Below are 17973 nucleotides of genomic sequence, written 5' to 3' on the forward strand. Positions count from 1 at the left end.
GTCATGACAGAGCCAGCGAAAAAGAAGCAAAAACCGAGAAAACAGTAAGGAAATTGCCATTACCACATAGTTTACCTTTAAAATAAAATCAAATGAAACAGTTTTGGAAGTTAACTAAAGATCAGGATTCACAAGAAGGACCCCTGTAATCTTCAATATTAAAAGACTCTGTTTAAAAGAATGGGCCAAAATCCCAATTGAACTGAAATTGACTGTGACTGATTAGTTCGTCATACAGGAAATGCCTTGAAGCTGTCATCACATATAAAGGCTTTTCCACAAAGTATTTCAGAAATTTCATTAGTCGTGTTTAATACTTTTTTTCCTGTGTCATTCCACTTTATTACACATAACACTTTCATCCAAATAGCCTTATTGGAAGTATACTGTACTTACTGAAAAAATGTTGACGTGTTCAATACTTATTTCCCCCGCTGTAAGTGGGGTGACCCAAGGCCGTAGTCATGATGTCAACATTGGGGGGGACCAAATCTGTGGTGGGGTCTGAGGGACCCCCAAACAGAATTTCAATACATTTCCTACCATGCAAAACTATTATTAAAAATCACAAACAAGTCGTTAGTTAGGTCAGTCAATTAGGTTATTCCAAACTTTTGACGGACATAGGCATGGCATGGATTGATTATGAACCCCTGGACACAGATGCCCCCCCCCCCCCCCCCCCCCCTGGTGAGTTTTGTGAAAAGAGAAGGGTGGAGAAGAAGCAACTTCACTGGTCCATCCCTGGACCCGTGACTCCATTTGTGTTCAAAATGTATACTTTAAAAGAAATTACAAACTAGAGTATCTTATGATGACCTCTATATTACACAGAATGTGGTTCTTTAATTATCACTTACAACTGAAGATTTTTTTAAACTAAGGCTTAGACTCATAGGTTTGGAGCCATATAAGATTTTGTCTTTTAATTTAGATTTTATTATGCTGGCGGCTAATCACACCATTTTAACGTAGTTTGAAAGGGACAGGATTCAGGAATAGGCTACTAAGACAGGCCCCTCTTCTGTCTGACTCACCTCATGTTACCCCTGTATGCATTAAAGACTGCCTTCTGACAGAAATGACGTTTTGTGCCACATGTAGAAACACTAGGCCTAGGCCTACAGCCTTTAATTGGTGAATGGAGGTGTAAATTCCTTTCTTTGGTTATTGTCCGCGATTCACATTAACTGTAGGCTATCACGTATTGTAAACGTCGCCACATTTGATCACGTTTTGCCTGCATGGATGCGCGATTGAGTGCGCATCTAAATAATATGCAAGATGCAACAATCATTTCTAAGAGGCCTATACACGGTCATTTCTGGCATTACTACTAGCATATGAATGCATTATTTATGTTGAAAGACGTGAAAGAAATGACACAGGCTTGCACAAATTCATCATTTAAAATAAAACGTTTCACTTTCGCGATCATTGCGAGAATAGCCTACAATATGGAAAATGTTCCCTTTCAGTCTGATCGGGTCCAAACATGTATGGGATTTCCTTAGCCTGTGCTAAATCTTTCCAAGAAGTTTTGTGAAAATTGTACCGGTAGCTTTTGCGATATTGTTGACAGCCCTAGTAAACCTCACTCCCTGACGCCTCAAGAGCAAGACATGAAAACTAGCAGCCTGGGCTTTTAGCTCGATTGCCAGCACACTTGACTCCCGATCCGAGGTGCTGCTGTTTTCGGGTTCAAGTCCGGGTGTGTGCAGGGCTGAACCGCGCAGGGTACATTTACATAGTAATCACTGTTTTGTTTGGTTGTCTGCACATGCTAATCATTTGCAACATTAGCATAGCATAACATAGCCTAACATAACGCAACGTAACGTAGCGTAACGTAACATAACATAACTTTGGATATCAATTGGCTTGGTATTTCAAACTTTTATTGATTTGTATGACAATATAAACATTTATGGCCTATACAGACATGAAATACTACTGTAGTAGATACTACAGGATTCCAATTAAACACACAAAAAGATACCTGAGTGGTAAAAACTCTAATCCGCTGCTGGACCACCACCATCTTTAATTTAAGTTGTTGTAAATATTAGGGTGAAAATAGAAAAGATTATTAAAATGAATAAGCATAACTAAATAAATGTAAAAATTGTTTGGTCCAGAACTGGTCAAATGGTGGGGCGTTTTTGTAGGGCACCAGAAGTGGATGGCTGGAAAACCAATGAGCAAAGGCAAGATCTCCCCCCTGTGGGCCAACAGTGGTCCACCAGCCTCTTGCTATCTGGTAATGAATCTCATATATTCAGGACAGGACATAAGGTGAGTGAAATTAGCAGCTGTACTTGAATGTGTTTATGTTCTTTTATAGTACTTGTTTTGGCAATTGTTTGTGATATGGACTGGATGTCTGCTATTCCACTATACTTGTTAGTATTTAATGGTGTAGCCTTAATACATTTTCTATGAGACAAAGAATAATCTTGAATCATGAATAAAGCACAAACATGTCTGAAGAAGGGAACAAGATCAGGTTATAGGTCTACCGTACAAAGACATGTCACTCACTCTTTTTTATTTTTTCGACTTGATCTCAAACAGCACAATTTAAAGCAAAACGTGCAAGTTTTTGAAAATAGTGAAGAGGACCAGTAGAACTATTCCAGTCAGAAATGCAAACACATCAAGAGAGTGGTACTGGTACCAAGAGAGGTTATGGGCTTCTACTCCTAGATGCTTGGCCCCCTTGTTGCACATCACATGTTCTACCCAAAACACGGCCTCATCCCTTGGCGTCTCTGGTCTGTCATGGTGTATTTTGGACAGTTTCAGGGCACTCGCCTTATACCTGTGGGCAATAAAAGTTTTACAGCCAGAATTACACCACTATATTTCACTGTTTGTTTTCACCTGAGACAGCATACCACCAATTCACCAACTAACACCAATATATATATATATATATATATATATTTACTCTATGCACCTACCAATATCTAACATGCAAATCTACTGTGTGTTATCTATACTGACCAGATATCACATGTTAAAATAAAAAGAAATCAAAGCTTACGATGAATCATTGATTACAGTCTTCAGTCCATCTGCAAGGTCTTTGGCCTGCATGGTGTTGTAGTCCATGATGACAGCAGCTCCTTTGGCTTTCATGTGCACCATGTTGTCTGGTTGGTCACCAAATAGTGGAATACCCACCATGGGAACACCATGATATATGGCCTCATACAACCCATTGGTCCCACCGTGGGTGACAAAAGCCCTGGTCTTGGGGTGTCCTGGTGATGTGAAAACGGGCAGTGTAATTTTGCTCGTTTCATGTTGTTGATTAAACAGTGATTAACAAATGCTTTCACCAAGACTGACCTATGGATGAATGTAATCAACATTTATGTTTTCATGACAATAAAGTGTTTTTGGTTTCAGATGAACAACAGGACACAATTGTCTGTCATTCTGTGGGATCCATTCATACAGTCTGGTGTTTGGAGCAAGAGTCTCTGGCCTCTCTCCTTTGTACCTCCACCACCTCCATGTGTTTGAAGACATCCAATGCAGTTTCTGGTTATAGGGCTCCCCTAAAGGCACGGAGTATTTGTATTTTACTTTGTCATTGTAAATATTGCTCTGGCTTGAGCCCTTCCCCCCAGACAGCAGTACATGTACTATATGCATTTGTTTTGGATCTGAAGGCCTAGTAACAGGTGAAGACAATCTCCAAAGAGCCATTTCTACTGAATAGGTAATGTTTCACGATTCTCGGGGCACTAACAGCCAAATTGCAAGGCTGGTTCTCTGTGTGCAGGGTGCTGCTAGCTATTCTAGGTGCACGATTCACGTTACAAGTTGTTTACCATCAAAATAACTTCGAACCTGTTATATTCAGGTAAAAATCTTGCATAGGATGCCTTGAAACATTGTTAAGTACATTATATTTGAAATGGTCAGACATGTCATGGAGACTGATGCTATACAACCTTCTGTGGGATTTGCCCCAAGGCAGAGGCAATGATGTTGCTCTTCTCTTTGGTGAGGTTTGCTATCATTGATCCCAAAGTGAACACCACAATCCCATCATCCCCAGAGCTCTGAACAAACTCCTCCATGTGAGATGAAAAAATTACATGTCTGACTACTTACATGCAAAACACTGACAACGTTTGTGTTGTGTTGTGTAAAATAGGTTTTTAAAATATGATTAAAATTACATAATCCTGACACATGTTGGTGAAGAAAAACTAAATCAGCAAAAAGAACAATTCAAACAGAGCTGCACAGACACACTGAATTCAGACTCACCTTTGGTAGGGGCTTAGCAGGTTTGCAGTGAATTCCTCCAACGTATTTGAAGTTAGGAAGGATGGGATGGGGATAATCAAAGTCCCAGTATGTCCGAATCAACCAGAGGTCAGCTTTTCCCATCTGCTCACAGAAAGAGGGGGGCTTCCCTGTGGGGATCAGGGTAGGGTTAACGGTGGTAAGGGTGGGATCAGCGGGGAACACTCCTAGGGCCCTATTTTGGTGATCAGAAATGCATGGTCAGTGGCAAAAAGCTTAAATACATTTATGTAGAGGTGTGTCCAGTCCACCTTCAGGGTGGTTTTGTTATCAAACGTCGGGTGCATTGTTCAAAAGGGTTGTTCTGTTTCTTAATCAGTCTTGGGTGTTTGGGCATAATATCCTCTCAGCCAATGAGAGTGACATCTGTCATTCCCTTTAACAGCAAGCAACGCAACTTCAAACAGCACATTGGTATTTTGATAGACATTTCAACAAATCTGCTTGCACGCGAGACTGTATGGAACAGGGATTCCAATAAACCTTGCTTTACTAAAACCTGTTTGTGACTAGCAGAGTATAGCCTACATGCATATGCACTATTATTTAAACTCATAGATGAAGTGAAAGTAACTTAACGTGGTCTCATAGTCAACAACAAGACAGTTAATTACTTTCACTATTGACTGACAAGGAAAACATTGAAAACATAGCCTGAAAACAGCAACACTTCCCCTAATAATGTTTGAATGACTGAATAAAAATCCTAAGGATATTACCTGCAGAAGAGTTGCTGCTCACATCTCTTGACAGTGCATCTTCAGCTGTGCTTTATATGCGCCATTCGCTATAGACCAGGTTTTTCTTGGTCAGTGGTGTAATGATTTTTAGAGGATGTAAGAGAGCGATTTTTGGATCATGCGCCAGACCACAACTTCTGCCACACCCCTTGGCACAAGGTTTAATAAAAGTAGAGTGCAATGCGCAAAATCCGCCACTGACCGGGTTTAAGATAAGAATAAGCTTTGCGTCGCGCTTTGCGCCACTTTTGCGCCACTTTTGCGCCGGGTGCACGATAGGGGCCCTAATCTAAAAAATGCTATTACAGCGCATCATGTTATCCAACACAAACAGTGCTAGCAGGAGATGCATGCTGTATTAAAGACATGTGTGGAGACAACCTGCATACATGCATGAACTATCAAAGGGAAACTCCGGTCTAACAATACAGTAATCCAGGGTGTATTTTATGGATGATAATGAGTGTAAATTCAGTATCTCAGAAAATTAGAATATTGTGAAAAGGTTCAATATTGAAGACACCTGGTGCCACACTCTAATCAGCTAATTAACTCAAAACACCTGCAAAGGCCTTTAAATAAAAGGTCTCTCAGTCTAGTTCTGTAGGCTACACAATCATGGGGAAGACTGCTGACTTGACAGTTGTCCAAAAGACAACCATTGACACCTTGCACAAGGAGGGCAAGACACAAGGTCATTGCTAAAGAGGCTGGCTGTTCACAGAGCTCTGTGTCCAAACACATTAAGAGAGGCGAAGGGAAGGAAAATATGTGGTAGAAAAAAGTGTACAACTACAAGCAATAGGGATAACCGCACCCTGGAGAGGATTGTGAAACAAAACCCATTTAGAAATGTGGGGGAGATTCACAAAGAGTGGACTGCAGCTAGAGTCAGTGCTTGGGGTGCCATGTCATCTGCTGGTGTTGGTCCACTGTGTTTTCTGAGGTCCAAGGTCAACGCAGCCATCTTCCAGGAAGTTTTAGAGCACTTCATGCTTCCTGCTGCTGACCAACTTTATGGAAATGCAGATTTCATTTTCCAACAGGACTTGGCACCTGCACACAGTGCCAAATCTACCAGTACCTGGTTTAAGGACCATGGTCATGGGCGGACTGGCCATCTGGCATACCGGGCATTTTCCCGGTGGGCCGACGCACCTTTTGGGCCGATAGAATAGGCTATATAATTTAATTATTTTGGCCAACGATCGGCCCAGAGGAAGGACAATCAGCGGCCCGTTGGTTACATTTCAATATTAACACTGGACTGATCCAATAACGGCTCACGTCAGGCCCCACCCTTCCGATTTTGGCTCAGAGCCAGGATTCTGTGAGCGCGTCAAAAGTTAATCAAAGTTACCTACACGAAATTGCGGCGGGTGCCGGTAGTGACAATTGTGCAAAATTATCACCAATGTAGAAGCTTCAAAAATACAACATTGCAAGTAGGCTAGCATATGTCAGCAACATGTTGAAGTTCGTTGAGTTTGAACGAGGATGTATACAAGCATACAGAGCAAGGGGCAGCGAGCCTAGTTGAGGATACATGATAAGAACTCCGTGGAGCAGGTAGGCTGTGACATGCCATGCTGACTATGATGATTATGATGACTTATAAATTGCGATAATGTAATGATATGGTAGCCTAATGATAACATAGTAAGGCCGTGCTGTGATTATAATAACAAATAACGCAACTTACATTTTCTAAATGAATGATTTGCAAACCCGGACAGCAAAATAGTGTCAAATCGACGTTAATTGTTGGTCAGATTGATCAGTTTCCGTCAGACGCCCAAAATTAAACATCGATGGCATGAGTGGTGGTTGGTCTCTCAAAGTAGAGAAGGGTTCTATCTTGGAAGGGTTATCATGGTAAAGAAGGGCTAAAAGACTGTAGACTGACGGAAATGTAGGTTACAAAACGTCACATCATGCACAAGCCAACTAAGCTACAGTATATATAACCTATACGATAGGCTGGACACTAAAGATAATTAGTTCATGTAGCTGTACTGTTCCAAAATGTACCAGCAATGTAGATAGGTAGTATAGCCTACAGGAATAAAATATTTCCAGCAACAGCCCTGTTTATTTTGTGTTGTTTCAGTTGTCTTACAGTGATAACTGGTATAAATTACATTAATGTCTAAGACAATCTGGGTAATTTAACTCTTTACACATAGGCTTCAGTAATTTTTGGTGCTGCTGTCAATTGTAGCCCATTAAATAATTTGAAATTATACTTTGAATTCAAGCAGAAACTGTTCTTTAATAATTGCTTGTTAGCCTACTTGAATATATCATATGCTCCATGCCTACCTCACCAGTCAGAGAAATAACCAATGAGGCCTACATCACTTTCAGTGCTCCATGGCAGTTGAAAATATATGCATATTCAAGGGTAATGCAAAGATTTTGTATTTAATTAGGTGTGCCCGACCGATTTGAGGGCCGCTTGGGCCAAATATGCCAGGGCCGATTTTTGATCCCAGTCCGCCCCTGACCATGGTATCCCTGTTCTTAATTGGCCAGCAAACTCGCCTGACCTTAACCCCGTAGAAAATCTATGGGGTATTGTGAAGAGGAAGATGCGATACGCCAGAACCAACAATCCTGAAGGCCACTATCAGAGCAACCTGGGCTCTCATGACACCTGAGCAGTGCCACAGACTGATCGACTCCATGCCACGCTGCATAGCTGCAGTCATTTAGGCAAGAGGAGCCCCAACTAAGTATTGAGTGCTGTACATGCTCATACTTTTCAGTTCATTTCTAAAAAAAAAATTTTTTTTTTGTATTTTTCTTAAGTAATATTCAAATTTTCTGAGATACTGAATTTGGGATTTTCATTAGTTGTCAGTTATAATCATCAAAAGTAAAATAGATTAACATTTGTGTACTGTGTGTAATGAATTAATATAATATACAAGTTTCCCTTTTTGAATGGAATTACTGACATAAATCAACTTTTGATGATATTCTAATTATATGACCAGCACCTGTATAGCATAGCCTTTGGGGGCACCTTCACTATATCAAAACAAATAACTTTTTTAAGCCATTAACTAGGCTCATAAAATCATAAGCCTCTTACCCAAAATCTCCCCGTAATACTCATCATACTTCCTCCATACACTGTAGTACACAGCATCCTGCACCAGATAGAAAGCAAAATTGACGAGTCTTTCAGTGAAGCTCATCTGGTCAGTCAGTTTGACCATAGTGCCGGGAACATATGACGGTGGAGCAGGCAGCTGTCCACAGAGTCTCTCCATGGTGTTGGCTATTGAGAAACGCAGAGAGTACACAAAGGGTATGTCCAGAATCTCAGCTACCAGCTCACTGCAGGGATAAATAGGATCTGCAAATAGAAGGTCGTATTTGTCCTGCTTCAGTTTCTCCATAAGGGTGTCTGATCGCAGAATGGCATCACAAACTCTAATGCCAAGTTCGGAATCTTTGCTTAGGAGTCCGGGAAGTCTCCAGTAAATCCTCCCATAACTGAAATGGTCAAGCTCATACAAAGAAAAGTGTATCCATTCATCAAAAAATATGTGCGTGTTCCTTGGGATCGATGAACATTGAGGCATTCTGAAACAGCATGGTGACATTGTGACCTCTCTCAATTAGCGTGTCCAGCACAGGCTTCATGTTGATCCAGTGACTTCCTTCAGTGTGCCAGACCAAGATGTTCCCACAGTTTACCGTGTTTACAACGCACAGTGCAAAAAGCACAAAAATAATACATTGTCCCGCTTTCATGATGCCAAATCCAGCATGATGTTGTTAACTGACTGTTGGCTGTCATCTGTTCCCTGCAATCATTTACCCAACAGCTTGAACTTTGAGCATGGGTAAGATAATGTACTTGTGTGAACAGAGGATAGCATGACAAAAGGAATATAGGTACGTACGTATACTGTATAGACCCTTTCAACAATAAAAACAAAAACAATGCTTGAACGTTCTATTTGGTTCCCAATCTACTTCCTCTGCATTAAGATATGGAATGTTAAAACGGAAGCCTTGTGGGGCCAATATGATGCTGATAATGGAACTCTCTTGAAAGGGTGTATAGACCCTTTCAACAATAAAAACAAAAACAATGCTTGAACGTTCTATTTGGGCCCCAATCTACTTCCTCTGCATTAAGATAACATATGGAATGTTAAAAAGGAAGTCTTGTGGGGCCAACTATGATGCTGATAATGGAACTCTCTTGAAAGGGTCTATAGGTATGCTGTATGTTTGATATTGCACTAGTTGAAGAGGTGTCTGTTCCATTTAGGTAGTGGGGTGTCCCCTTCCAGACTCTTTGGGAAGAGATGAGGGTGCATAAGGGATGGATTACTGCACGGGCCTACCGGGCCCAGGCCCAAGGGGTCAGGGGGCCCTGAAAGCCCAAGCCTTTGCATGGAATCATTGCCTCAATATCAACAAATCAGGATGTAGGCTATGAATCTGATTAAATTTAGTATTGGCCATCCCCAAAATGCACTAGAATACAGGAAATCACATCAAACAAATTAAAACATTTCTGGGGGAGGACCCCCAAACCCCCCCTCCCACATACGACAATAAGTGGGGGGCCCTTAATACATCTGGGCCCAGGGGCCCGAAAGTTCATAATCCGCCCATGGGGTGCATGTACTGTATATTGGTAAGATTACATAGTAATCACTGTTTTGTTTGGTTGTCTGCACATGCTAATCATATGTAACATTTAACATAACATAACATAACCATCAAATGGATTCTTTTTTTACAGACCTTACCATATGCATAGCTCTAACCAGTAACTTAGGACCTCAATTTGCTTGGTATTTTGAACTTTTATTTATTTTTAGGACAATATAGACATGTATGGCCTATATGCAGTCATAAAATACTAATAGACAGGATTCCAATTAAACACACAAAAAGATACCTGAGTGGTAAAAAGTCTAGAGTGCCACTTATAATCCGCTGCTGGACCACCATCATCTTTAATTTAATTTGTTGTGAACATTAGGGTGAAAACAGAAAATATTATTAATATGAAGAAGTATAACTAAATAAAAGTAAAAATGGTTTGTTCCACAATTTGCAAAATGGTGGTGCGTTGTTGTAGGCCACCCATAATGGATGGCTGGAAAACCAATGAGCAAAACACCAGCGGACCACAAAACCCCTTGCTATCTGGTAATGAATGTCACATTCAAGACATAAGGTAAGTGAAATTAGCAGCTGTATTTGAATGTGTTTATGTCCTTTTATAGTACTTGTTTTGGCACTTGTTTGTGAAATGGACCGTATGTCTGCTATTGCACTATAATGTTAGTATTTAATGGTGTAGCCTTCATAAATGTTCCATGAGAGAAGAAAATAATCTTGAATTGTGAATAAAGCACAATCTGTATGCATTACACAGATCAGAATTTGGTCATCATAAACAAGCAACAATTAAAATGGTTAAACATGTCTGAAGAATGGAACAAGATTAGGTTTTATATCTACTGTACCACATACAAAAGACATGTACAAATTCAGTGCAAATATCATTCACTCTTGTTTGTTTTTTAGACTTGATCTCAAACAGCACAATTTAAAGCAAAACTTGCAAGTTTTGAAAACGGTGAAGAGGACCAGTAGAACTATCCCAATCAGAAACGCAAACACATCAAGAGAGTGGTACTGGTACCAAGAGAGGTTATGGGCTTCTACTCTAAGATGCTTGGCTCCCTTGTTGCGCATCACATGTTCTACCCAAAATACGGCCTCATCTCTTGGCATCTCTGGTCTGTCATGGTGTATTTTAGACAGTTTCATGGCGCTGGCTTTATACCTGTGGAACACATATGCAGTAAATTATTTTGTTGACAAAAATTAAAATGCTGAATTTTCTGGCGCCTACATAGGCATACACAGTACCATAATAAAATGCTGTTTACACAGTTTGGTTCTTTGATTCAGGACATTATCCTTGTTTTCTTGAACCTTCTCATTTGTCCGAACTATGACATACTATACAGAAAACAGGACCTACTATCATCCATGATTTATAATAGAGCAAAAACACTTAATGGATTAATACATTAACTATTAAGTTATTGCCTCCCTATTCCTCATATAAAATTCATATATTTGGGTTGTGGATAAAACAGAACATTTGACAATGTCATCTCAGGCTTGGGAAAACACTGCAATATTTTTAGAACAAACAACTAAATTATGAATCGAGCAAAACGATCGACAGATTAATCTACAATGAAAATAATCATTGGTTGCAGATCTAATATTATTATTTTAGGTCTAAAAGTATTTATTTGATAAGCGACTGCACCACAATTTAATTTATCAATTTTCAACCAAAAATTGTATCAGTTCACCAATGTATATCAAAATGTTTAATGTATTTAGAGAGAGAAGATATACAATAAGGAGATAAATTAAGCCTTACGATGGATCATTGATTACAGTCCTCAGTCCATCTGCAAGGTCTTTGGTCTGCATGGTGTTGAAGTCCATGATGACAGCAGCTCCTTTGGCTTTCATGTGCACCATGTTGTCTGGTTGGTCACCAAACAGTGGAATACCCACCATGGGAACACCATGATATATGGCCTCATACAACCCATTGGTCCCACCATGGGTGACAAAGGCCCTGGTTTTGGGGTGTCCTGGTGATGTGAAAAATATCATTTTGTGACTTCATTAAATAATAGGATGACTGTTTTTTTACTGTTTAATCGACAATTACCTATATTGCAATGCATAACATTGTAACATCAGCATAGTTTTCCAGGGACTTAATTTCCATGATCGCAAAGTGTTGGAATCTATCAGATGAACAACAGGACACATCAATAATCACTGTCTGCCTCCCATAAAAATGACACTCACCCAGCAGGTCATTCTGTGGGATCCATTCGTACAGCCTGGTGTTTGGAGCAAGAGTCTCTGGCTTCTCTCCTTTGTACCTCCACAACACCTGTTAAGTAAGGCCATAAGGACCAAGTATACAGCACAACAAATGAAGGCCATATTCAAAACAATCCTAACACAATATTGATTTTATTCTGTGTCCAGATTAAATTTCTGCATTGTTCCTTTAAAGCGGGTTGCAACAACTTGCAAGCCCCTTTGTGGTTTAGAAAGAGTTTAAACAAATTATTCACATTATTGATAAGAATATACAACCTTTTGTGGTATTTGGCCCAAGGCAGAGGCAATGACATTGCTCTTCTCTTTGGTGAGGTTTGCAATCATTGATCCCAAAGTGAACACCACAATCCCATCATCCCCAGAACTCTGAACAAACTCCTCCATGTCCTTGTGGGATGAAAACATTATGCTCGTAACCTTAATCATACTGATCACCACATAATAATAAAAAAAAGAGCACAAACAGATTGACATGTGAATGGTGAATTCAGACTCACCTTTGGTAGGGGTTTGGCAGGTTTGCAGTGAATTCCTCCAACATATTTGAAGTTAGGAAGGATGGGCCGGGGATAATCAAAGTCCCAGTATGTCCGAATCAACCAGAGGTCAGCTTTGCCCATTTGCTCACAGAAAGAGGTGGGCTTCCCTGTGGGGATCAGAGAGGGGTTAATAGTTGTAAGGGTGGGATCAGCTGGATGCTATTTGCAGTTCCATGGTTGCCCACTGAACATGATGTACTGCACTCCGACTTATTGCCCCTCTGAAGTTGATCATGACTCTTACCCAAAATTTCAGTGTAATACTGATCATATGGTCTCCACATAAGGCTGTACATAGCATCCTGTACCAGATAGAAGACAACATTGAGGAGCCTTTCAGTGAAACTCATGTGGTCAGTCAGTTTGACCATAGTGCCGGGAACATATGACGGTGGAGCAGGCAGCTGTCCACAGAGTCTCTCCATGGAGTTGGCCATTGAGAAACGCAGAGAGTACACAAAGGGTATGTCCAGAATCTCAGCTACCAGCTCACTGCAGGGATAAATAGGATCAGCGAATACAAGATCATATTTTCCCTGCTTAAGTTTCTCCATGAGAGTATCTGACCGCAGAATGCCATCACACATTCTAAGGCCAAAGTCTGAACTTTTCATCATGAGTTCATGGAGCTTCCAGTAGATTTTCACATAACCCGAATGGCCAAGCTCATACAGAGAAAAGTTGAAGAACTCCTCAAAAAACTCCAGCATTTCAGAGATGTCGATGGATGCATTAAACAGGTGGTAGTTGTACTGTGCGTGTTCCTTGGGATCAATGAACATTGAGACATTGTGAAACAGCATGGTGACATTGTGACCTCTCTCAATTAGCGTGTCCAGCACAGGCTTCATGTTGATCCAGTGACTTCCTTCAGTGTGCCAGACCAGGATGTTCCCACAGTTTACCGTAGGTACAACGCACAGTGCAAAAAGGACTAAAATAGCACATTGTCTGGTTTTCATGATGGCAAATCCAGCAGGTTTGGAACAACGGTGTCTGTATCTCTTGGCAGCTTTGTTTCAACATTTACTATCAGTTTTGTTCAAACATTTACTAAATAGCATGAACTTTGTGCAGGGGTCCGTCTGACTTAAAGGCACAGTGTGTTTGGGTATGTGACAAGTCTAATATTGCATTTATTTTTTGCATTTTGCATTTAAAATCTGTTAAAAACAAACCCACTTGATGCTTGTACGGTGTTAGTTACCTGTTGAGTTACAGGTGCTTAGTTGTGCAGACAAACAAGCAAGAGTAGGGATCACTATCTATGCTTTCAATGCATTGGTACACGCCACCGCCACTTCCCAAAGAGGCTGGAAGATGAGGCCGTACTACCTCGGAAAAGACACTGGTAAATGAACGAGTGGGTTGACAATATCAGGCCTATGACTGCTATGTGCATGGAATGCAGTTGCCCTTTATTTTGAACTTAACTTTTATTTGTTTTGTGTTAATTATTTTAAAGGGAAAATATGCAGATTTAAGCAGATGTTATCTCAGACATCATAAATCAGTTGGCCCATGAGAACCAGACATCATATTTCATATAAAGTATGAATATAGTCATCAACAAAGATGCTCCACAAAGATGTGTGAGGATGATTGGACAAGCAGGGCAAGTTTACATTTCATACACAGGGTCAGTTCAAGGTACTTGCCATAAACAAAAGCAAAAAATAGTAAATAAAAGCATAAAAGGGCAATAGCTTAAAACTTTAATGATCAAATTCTCTGAAATTGCCATTTTTGCACTTATGGACACACACCGATATTTGTAGCTATAGTTTGTAGGTTAGAATGGTTGTGCAATAGTCTGATGATTTCTATCTAATAGGAAACACAATAAACAAAGAATGATCCTCCACTTGTTACTTAGGGTTCATACATTCTTATAAATACTAACATAGGGGTACATATTGACTGTAATCTGTATTGGAATGTCCATGTAAAATTCTGTATAAGCACTAAGGTCTAATAGTAGTTCTACCTCTAATGAAAGTCTAAGGTGTTTAGGGTTGGGTAGACAGTGCTGATGTTATCAGGCCTTGATAGAGAGTGCAATATATGGGAGGGAGAGGACCAGTAACAGTGTGTGTGTGTGTGTGTGTGTGTGTGTGTGTGTGTGTGTGTATACACAACATGGCGGCAGGAGCCACTGCTACCACACCACTCTAACACATCCACACCCGTCGTGACTGTTGGCGAAAGCACAGGGAAGTAACAGTTGCAGCTTTGGTATGGAAAGCATCAAGCTCTGGATTGCAATGTGTATTATTGAGGTGTTATAGTTGGCGAAAAAATGTATAGCACAAAGCATTCTGTTTGTTCAGACCTCTCTAAACTTGTATACTTCCATCAATGTTTGGATCTGTAAATTCTTCAGAGTTAAAGTCCTAATAAAGGCATTACAATGTGTGTGTGGTTTTCCACTATTGTATGTGAATTTAGGCTGCCAGTCTTTAAGGAGAATGGAGGACGAGTTGAAGAAAAGGGATCAGTGTCTGTGTCTATGTCAGAGGTATTGTATGGGGAATGACCTGATGGAATGGACTTATAAAAAACAATCATTTAGATGACTTCAGAGCAAGAGAAAAACAGCCCTTGACACCAGCTCAAGAAAACTTGAGTAAATAAAAGGTCAAGTAAATAAAAGGTTGAGTAAATAAAAGGTCAAGTAAATAAAAGGTTGAGTAAATAAAAGGTCAAGTAAATAAAAGGTATAAACAGTGCTGCAGCTATTTGGAGCCAGATCTGGTTTTAAAACTCCCCAAATACACTGAGAAAATGCAAATAAAAAATCCTATAAAATTTATTCACTCTTGTTTGTTCTTTTGATTTGATCTTAAACAGCACCTCCTGAAACAAACCTGGCAAGTCTTGTAAACCACAAAGAGAATCAGTATAACTATCCCAATCAGAACGGCGAATGCATCAAGACAGTGGTACTGGTACCAAGTGAGGTTATGGGCTTGTACTCTTAGATGCTCTGCCCCCTTTTGGCGCATCACATGTTCTATCCAAAACACGGCCTCATCCCTTGGCGTCTGGGGTCTGTCATGGTGTATTTTTGACAGTTTCATGGCACTGGCTTTATACCTGTGGAACAGAGAAAATAATTGACTGATTTATCTACAACAGAAAATAATCGTTATGTGCAGGTCATTGTTGGTTTAAAATCACTTAATTAACTGTAGACTGCACCTCTGAACTAACCTGGAAATCCAGAGTTCTCGCGAGAGCACAATTTGAATTTGCTCAGCGAGTCATTCTGGCAATGAGTAACGACGCTCATAACCTATGCCCATGGAACCAAGCTGCACCAATCACATCGGTGTATCTGATATACTGTAGGCGGGCCAGAGGCGAGCTAAACAGATGACGACAGCGCTTCAACGTCCGGAATAAGCCAGTAAAAATTGGTCGTAGTGTTATCCAATTGCGTGCAGTGATATTTTCTAATGCATGCTTGGTGACGCCACCCGAGTTGGGACATTTTCATTACTCATAGCCAGACCCTTAAATCTTTCTAGATTTTGGTCTGGATATCCCGGCTACCTCTAAACCATAATTTTCACTGAATTATTTTTCTACCAAAATCAAAATATTCCACCTTTACTGAGACAGAAGGTCTACAACAAGGAGAGGATGAATTAAGCCTTACGATGGATCATTGATCACTGTCCTCAGTCCGTCCACAAGGTCTTTGGTCTGCATGGTGTTGAAGTCCATGATGACAGCAGCTCCTTTGGCTTTCATGTGCACCATGTTGTCTGGTTGGTCACCAAACAGTGGAATACCCACCATGGGAACACCATGATATATGGCCTCATACAACCCATTGGTCCCACCGTGTGTGACAAAAGCTCTGGTTTTGGGGTGTCCTACCAAAAACACACAAATGCAAACACACACAAAGTAATGTTGCTGCATTGTGTCATTTAAACATTTATTCAGCTTTTAATCTGTGCTGTGTCTGGGACTTGATGCCATGACGGTTATGTTTTTTGTTGTATGGTCTATCAGATGACCTACAGGACACATAAGTAGCACACCATCACTGTATGGCACCCACCCAGCAGGTCATTCTGTGGGATCCATTCGTACAGCCTGGTGTTTGGAGCTAGAGTCTCTGGCTTCTCTCCTTTGTACCTCCACAACACCTGTTAGGTAAGGACCAGCACAGCACCATAAATGGACAACAGACAAACCTTCCTTATGCATGACACTACATCTACTGTATGTGGACTGCACTATTGAGATGCTCCTTCAAAGCATTAAAGCCCCATTTTGCTAGCATTTGTATTTGCCCCTTTCATTGCACTGGATATCCCTCTATCATCATTTTCACAGTGCAGGATTCCATTAATGACTGCCCTGCACATTGCAAAGTAATGCAAAGGGGGAACAAATGTGTCAAAAAGTGATGCCACTCTCTCTGTTATAATTCAGTTTATCATTAAAGGTAAAAGGTAAAATTCAACAGTTAGACCTGCCATGGATTTTGATGCTAACCAACCTTCTGTGGGATTTGCCCCAAGGCAGAGGCAATGATATTGCTTTTCTCTTTGGTGAGGTTTGTGATCATTGATCCCAAAGTGAACACCACAATCCCATCATCCCCAGAGCTCTGAACAAACTCCTCCATGTCCTTGTGGAATGAAAACATCAGGTAATTAATACCTTTTTACATGAAAGTGGAATGGATAAGCAGCCCTAATGATATGGTATTTGGAAACTTCATCAAAAGAATGCACATTAAACAGACTTACAAAGAGATGTGTGAGAGAGTGAATTCAGACTCACCTTTGGTAGGGGTTTGGCAGGTTTGCAGTGAATTCCTCCAACGTATTTGAAGTTAGGAAGGATGGGGTGGGGATAATCAAAGTCCCAGTATGTCCGAATCAACCAGAGGTCAGCTTTGCCCATTAGCTTACAGAAAGAGGTGGCATTCCCTGTAGGGCAGAGAAGGGTGGACATTGGTGAGGGTGGGATCAATTGAGAATGCTGTGTTTCCTCTGTAGTATCTTGTGCAGTTCTACATTCGACCACTAAATGGCACAATTAAGCTCTGTGCTCACATTTGGTGCACCTTTGAGGTCAACCATGACTCTTACCTAAAATTTCACTGTAATATTGATCATAACGTTTCCACGTGAGACCAAATGTTGTGTCTTGCACCAGATAGAACACAACATTAATGATTCTTTCAATGAGGCTCATCTTGTCAGTCAGTTTGACCATAGTGCCGGGAACATATGACGGTGGAGCAGGCAGCTGTCCACAGAGTCTCTCCACGGTGTTGGCTATTGAGAAACGCAGAGAGTACACAAAGGGTATGTGCAGAATCTCAGCTACCAGCTCACTGCAGGGATAAACAGGATCAGCGAAAACAAGATCATATTTGCCATGCTTCAGTTTTTCCATGAGAGTTTCGGACCGCA

At 40.6% G+C, this 17973-nt stretch overlaps 2 protein-coding genes and 1 pseudogene across 2 annotated transcripts in view; all 3 read right to left on the minus strand.

Moving 5' to 3' along the window:
• Nucleotides 1-2537: 2537 nt before the first annotated feature.
• LOC143106844 (UDP-glucuronosyltransferase 2A2-like) lies at nucleotides 2538-8831 on the minus strand (annotated as a pseudogene).
• Nucleotides 8832-10610: 1779 nt separating this feature from the next.
• On the minus strand, nucleotides 10611-13598 carry LOC143106597 (UDP-glucuronosyltransferase 2C1-like). The gene is made up of 6 exons (XM_076270951.1): nucleotides 12777-13598; nucleotides 12491-12639; nucleotides 12249-12380; nucleotides 11952-12039; nucleotides 11509-11728; nucleotides 10611-10893 (listed from the first exon to the last, which is right to left on the minus strand). Exons 1-6 carry the CDS (start codon nucleotides 13492-13494, stop codon nucleotides 10611-10613), a joined length of 1590 nt encoding a protein of 529 aa, XP_076127066.1. The 5' UTR covers nucleotides 13495-13598.
• A 1619-nt stretch (nucleotides 13599-15217) lies between these two features.
• LOC143105504 (UDP-glucuronosyltransferase 2C1-like) overlaps nucleotides 15218-17973 on the minus strand; it is a 3502-nt gene continuing 746 nt past the window's right edge. The window contains exons 2-7 of the mRNA XM_076269467.1: nucleotides 17647-17973; nucleotides 17336-17484; nucleotides 17049-17180; nucleotides 16605-16692; nucleotides 16194-16413; nucleotides 15218-15628 (exon numbers count right to left, since the gene is read on the minus strand). The exon at nucleotides 17647-17973 is cut by the window's right edge and continues 544 nt beyond it. Coding sequence (XP_076125582.1) covers nucleotides 15346-15628; nucleotides 16194-16413; nucleotides 16605-16692; nucleotides 17049-17180; nucleotides 17336-17484; nucleotides 17647-17973 — 1199 coding nt within the window. The 3' untranslated portion in view covers nucleotides 15218-15345. The remainder of the gene's footprint in view (nucleotides 15629-16193; nucleotides 16414-16604; nucleotides 16693-17048; nucleotides 17181-17335; nucleotides 17485-17646) is intronic.

The sequence above is a fragment of the Alosa pseudoharengus genome, unplaced genomic scaffold (genome assembly GCF_046254945.1).
Source record: "Alosa pseudoharengus isolate Yale_2024_CS ecotype anadromous, Long Island Sound unplaced genomic scaffold, YU_APseudo_1.1 YU_APseudo_1.1_scf_6, whole genome shotgun sequence".
Lineage (NCBI taxonomy): Eukaryota > Metazoa > Chordata > Actinopteri > Clupeiformes > Clupeidae > Alosa > Alosa pseudoharengus.

Excerpts from the sequence above, each read along its gene's own strand:
- LOC143106597 (XM_076270951.1), bottom strand. The coding sequence starts at position 13,494 with ATGAAAACCAGACAATGTGCTATTTTAGTCCTTTTTGCACTGTGCGTT. Across the intron at positions 12,381-12,490 it reads CTGCCAAACCCCTACCAAAG|GACATGGAGGAGTTTGTTCA; the intron begins GTGAGTCTGAAT and ends TCATCCCACAAG. Across the intron at positions 11,729-11,951 it reads CCCACAGAATGACCTGCTGG|GACACCCCAAAACCAGGGCC; the intron begins GTGAGTGTCATT and ends TCACATCACCAG.